This window comes from Ipomoea triloba, chromosome 11 (assembly GCF_003576645.1).
Source record: "Ipomoea triloba cultivar NCNSP0323 chromosome 11, ASM357664v1".
In the NCBI taxonomy this organism is placed as follows: domain Eukaryota; kingdom Viridiplantae; phylum Streptophyta; class Magnoliopsida; order Solanales; family Convolvulaceae; genus Ipomoea; species Ipomoea triloba.
Genome location: NC_044926.1, coordinates 5,249,141 through 5,254,693, shown reverse-complemented (window position 1 = coordinate 5,254,693; position 5,553 = coordinate 5,249,141). Strand labels below are relative to the sequence as shown.

The 5,553-nt window shown below is 34.6% G+C and overlaps 1 protein-coding gene across 1 annotated transcript; it reads left to right on the top strand.

The window, feature by feature from the left end:
• Positions 1-774: 774 nt before the first annotated feature.
• LOC115997073 (20 kDa chaperonin, chloroplastic-like) lies at positions 775-5,045 on the top strand. Its single transcript, XM_031236545.1, has 5 exons — positions 775-858; positions 939-1,076; positions 2,083-2,129; positions 4,070-4,147; positions 4,452-5,045. Exons 2-5 carry the CDS (start codon positions 974-976, stop codon positions 4,623-4,625), a joined length of 402 nt encoding a protein of 133 aa, XP_031092405.1. The 5' UTR covers positions 775-858; positions 939-973; the 3' UTR covers positions 4,626-5,045.
• The last annotated feature ends 508 nt before the right edge of the window (positions 5,046-5,553 follow it).

Sequence of the window (5,553 nt, the reverse complement as noted above, 5' to 3'; positions counted from 1 at the left end):
ATTCTAAAAGCATATTTTGAAAGCTATTGCTCATTCACCCTAAAGATATAAAAAAGCTTTATTTTTTCATACCCACAAACAAATGCTTATATCAGTGTTAGCATATTAGTAGTAGCTTGCGATTACGGCTACGAACAAAGGTAGTGTGATTAGGACTACGATTAGAGTCGTGGTGGAGCGTCAATTACTGTTGCGAACGGTGGTGGCGATGGGGTGGAGCTGCGATTAGTGCTACAAAGTCGGATGGTGATGCGATTAGGGCCAGGAAGGGCGATGGTGCTCAGTCATCGCCGGTTGTTCAAGTGAGGATGCGTGTTTTAGGGCTGGACGAGATAAAGGTTTTTTTTTTCTTTTTCATTTTTTATTTATGCTTATGTGGCAACCAAATATACAAAACAATGCTTACTTGGCGTGCCACGGAGGTAGTTCCGACACTAACCGAAGAGGTAACCGCTCTACTATCTTCACTCCCGCACCTACACTTGTCATCTTCCATGAGATATATGAATTATTAATATTGATTATATTACATCTTTAAATAGAATTATATATCATACAGTATAATATAATATTGGAAAAAATATCAAATAGCCCTTAAACTTTTTAAAGTAGCAATTAAATCTATCAACATTTTATTTTGGTGCAATAAAGATAAAATATCGATTAATGACCTACCAATCTACCATAGCATATCCACATGGCCTATTTGTAACATTTTGAAATAATGTCACAATTTTTAGGTGTCATTTTCTTTGGTAGAAATGTAGACTACCTCATACACCTATCTTGAACCTTCCGGAGTTTTATCCATTTCGTCTCACTGCGTAGTTCAACGGTTTCTCTCCCGCTTTCTTTCAGGTATGCAAATTTATGTTGCATTTCTTCGTTGAATTCCCATTTTCTTCTTCTGGGTATTCTGCAAATTGGTTAATCTTCAGTGGGTGTTACAGATTTCGGGTCAAAACGAACGAGAATGACAACGACTCAGCTTACTGCATCAACTATCTCGGCAAAGGGTTTTGCTCTATTCGAAGGGCTCAGGTCTTCCAGTACCGTCAAAGTCGCGTCTTGTTGTTGTCTGTGTGTTCTTTTCCTGTAGTATGTTCTTGTTGTCTGTGTGTTCTTTTCCTATACAAAAAGAAAAACGTATCTTGTTCATTTTCAAGTCGGAATTTGGAACAAAATTTTGAAGGATAGTGAACACTTTGAGAAGAGTTAGATGAGATACAATTTTATGGAGTACAAATCTAGCTTAGTTGTGATGTATGGTAAGTCGTGTACGTGCTTTGTGGGCTTAATTTTGAGAATTTGGGAATGTATCTCAGCTCCTTGTAGTAAAATTAGGGTGCATTGAGTTGTTTATCACTCCAATTTTGGTGTAGCCTGTTAAGTTCCTTTGTGATTTAATAAAGGATTTCTTAGAGAATATGAGCATCAATCTTAATGGGTTGGTGTATTTTGTATCTAACAACTTTTTTCCTGGAAGTATTGCACTGCATAGCGGTTCGTATGCTTATGGTTGTAGTTTGGTTGGACATCGGAACTGTGCTTCTCGGCCTACCTTGTTAGGGACATAGTATTTGTTAGTATTCTAATTGCAATATTTTGGTTAAGGGGGGAAGGTGATGGCTTCACTGTCTTGGTTCTAAGGCTTTATTTTGATGAGATTATTTTTAGTTTATTTGGGTTATGGACTTTTGTAAGCCCTTATACTCGTTTTTTACTGTGTTCAGATATGCTTTTTAAAAAGAGCCTATAGCATCTGAAAAGTTGATTTTAATTAATTCCTTTAACCTATTCAAGGAGCGTATTGACTATTGTTGTAAAATTACTAGTCAGAAGTCAATTAAAATGCAAAACCCACCAAAGCTATTTTAAGGTTATTTCATGGAGCTTATTGAAAAGTGCTTAAGCATATCTAGGCTGGGCCTATATTTGGTGAAGAGGTTGAATTTTGTTAGTTTTGAATGCAATCCACTTCAAATGGTGAAAATTTTACATATTTTTTATAGGTTTAGATGGGTATATCTGTTAAGTAAATAAAAATGTCAATATCATATGATTGTTCATTTCTTGATACAGATGATGTCAAGGACTTGAAACCCCTAAATGACAGAGTTCTAATTAAGGTTAGTCTCCGTTGCCTGGTTATTTGCTTCATCAGTGTATTTAATCTCTTCCCTCTTTCTCTCCACTGAAGTACCTGAGATTTACACAATATGGTTTTATTCAGTTTAGTCCCTGTACTTAAAACAATCAATTTGGTCCATGTAGATTTGGAATTGATAAATTTGAGGACAAAAACTAACCATTACCATTAAAATTGCTGATGGTTTAGCTATCAAATCAATGACATGTTAAAAATTGCCGTCATATATTTTTAATTTTAATTTTAAATATTAATAATTACACACACACACATAGAGTTAAGATGGCAAGCTTTGTCAGCAATTTTAATGCTTTCAAGAAGATGACCTAAATTGAACAAAATCCTAAAGTACAAGGAGATGCTAGTTACTTTTGTGAGAGAAATGCAAAGTAGAAATTGGTCAATTGACGGGTTCTTTCTTTCTATTGTGGCTTTAGTTTTTAGGAAATATTGATAATAATTTGTATGGTTATTATTAATCGGAATTTTAACAAAACCTGTTAAGGAACAACTATATAAGGTGTTTTGATTGAACATAAAATCATCCAGAGCTTTCTCTACTCTCTCATACCCATCGTCTCTCCCTAAATATTGTGAGTTCTCGTCTCTAATTTGAGTGTACGAATATAGAGATAGTTGGGTAAACCGTAAACCGTAAACCTTAGGGGATGACACTGCTTTAATACCTACACTTGTGGTGGTGAAATCTTTTCTATATTGTAGGTAAAATAAATTACTGATATTTTAGGATTAACTAGGCCACTACCTTAGAAACGATTTCACTGTTACCGGTTTAAGTATTAAAGCGGTGTTGTCCCCTCAAGGTTTACATAACTGTCTCTATATTCATACACTTGAATTAAAGACTAGAATGCACACCTAGCTTACAATATTCAGGAGAGATGAGGGATATGGGAGACCGAGAGAGCATAGGAAGCTAAGATAGTAAGATCTAAGAATGATTTATGTTCAATCAAAACTCTCTTTATATAGTGGCTCTTTAATATTAATTAATTAACTTTCGATTTAAAATTTTATCATTTGAATTTTTAAATTTTGTACTAATTTTATTATTGTCTAATTTATTAGTTTTTTAAATTTAATTTTTAATTAAATATAATTTTTTAAAAATTTGGCGAGCGGACACACCAAGCCCATGGGCCTTGGTGGGGACGGGGTGGGCTAGCATTTTCTAGGCCCACCCATTGACCCACTTTGACATTACTAGTTTAGAGAATATCTCTAGGATATTCTAATCTCTTGCAAGTTAAAATAAGGATGAAGTAGTAAAAATGATTATTATAAAACAAAGGAATAAGCAACATCATCAAGTCTAGCCAAAATGGGGAGATACTAAAGCAAAATGACAAGTGGTGTCAAACTCTGGACTAGCTGTAATTTTGAGCTGGGTTTTCAATATGATGCACTCTGAATTTGGAAGCTCAAAAAATGGAAGTTGTAGCTGACATTGTTTCTAAGATAGTGACCTTAATTACCATGAAACAACTATTATCATTGTTAATCCTAAAATATCAGCAGTCCATTTTATTTTACCTACAATTTTGATTCGTTTTGTCTCCCCCAGAATTGTCAATATCTCACTAGCTTTTTGCAAGAGGGCACTTCGTGTTCATCATTTGAAGAATGTAAAGTAGATGTTTATTACATTTTTTTTTTGGCATGAAGGGAGAAGTGTTGTGTAGAACACTTCTGACAAATCTGGAACATCTACTTCAAATTGTTTAATATTATACACAGTGATCAGTTATTTAGCCTAGTGAAGTCCAGAGTATTATATCGGGCGGAGTACTGAAGTGATGACACTCTTCCTCTAATGTGATCATTTTCAATCATTCTTTTGCTTGCATTAACTCTAGGTTTCATTAGCCTAAAATGATTGGTCTTATTCATCTTGAACAGGTTGCTGAAGTTGAGGAAAACACTTCGGGAGGCTTGTTGCTTAGTGCAGCAAGCAAGGAGAAGCCTTCCATTGGCACGGTAAGAAGTTTGCTCGAGCACGTTGTCTGTTTCTGTTACGAAAGTAAAGAGAAGATTTCTGAATATGCTGTCAAATACTGTCATATAGAAAAGAGAATACAAAGCCCTAAAAATAGGTGCTAGAAGACTTCGAATAGGAAACAAGTTTCCATATGCCTACCTACTTAAATTCCTAAGACTGTCTAATCTATAGAGACTCCATATATTTAATATATATTCCATAACAGTTTCATTTCACAATAGACATCCTCAGCTCCTGAGGCTGGATCTCCATTCTTAGCTTTCACCTTGCTTGAAATAACAGGTTCTGGCTGTCGGGCCTGGTCTTCTCGATGAAGAAGGGAACAGGAAATCTTTATCAGTTTCTACGGGAAGCATTATCCTCTTTTCCAAGTATGCTGGGAATGAATTTAAAGGTGTTGATGGTTCGGATTACATTGTGTTGAGGGTGTCTGATGTAATCGCGGTGCTTTCTTAGTTCCCGTATCGAGCTTCCATACACCACTACTTTTCTACAGGGCTTTTGGGGGAGGAAAATGCTGTAATCATGCAGAACGAAATAGCCATCTTGAAGAAAAAACAATGTGTAATTTGTGTTTTCTGCGGTTAATTGACTCGAGTTCATAACTGAAAAAGGATTTTGAAGGCTCCATCTAGCATGTTGGAAACTACTGCACCTGAAATGCATTATTGCAAATTGTTCAAATGCTGGCTTTCAAGTTTTGTGACAATATTTGTGAAGAAACTTTTTTTAATTTAATTTATTTTTATTTTTAATGATGAGTAAATTTGCAATTACTCTTTAATTACTATGCATTGAGTAAACTTCATTTGTGTACAATAATTTGTAAATCAAATATGAGAAGCAAACTATATTAAGAAGACACTTTACAATGAATTTCATCGAGAGAATGTTGGTGAGAATGAAAATTCTCTTTTGATAACATGAATATCGGATTATTTACTTATGCATATTGGTCATTTATACCCTTGGAATTTGAGATTTTTCACTACTAATTGTTATATCATGTATCAGGGTTCATACTACATTGTGAATTCTAATAACAAAATTGAAGCATGCGTTCCATCTTAACTGAAAGTATAAGTTGATAGTTGGATTGCATATTTATGTTTATATATTATTTATGTAATTGAAGCATGTGCTTCATCTCAACTAAAAGCATAAGCTGATAGTTGAACTGCACATTTATGTTAAAATATGCTCAACACGCCTCCTGCTTTTTTATGGGCTCCAAGCAACACATGCGAAGATTTGGCATGGGGTTGACTTTGATACCAAAACTGAAGCATGTGTTCAATCTCAACTAAAATGACAAATTATTACATGGACCATGGTCCACGCATCTGTGTGGACCAAAAATAAAAAGTATATTATTTTTGTACTG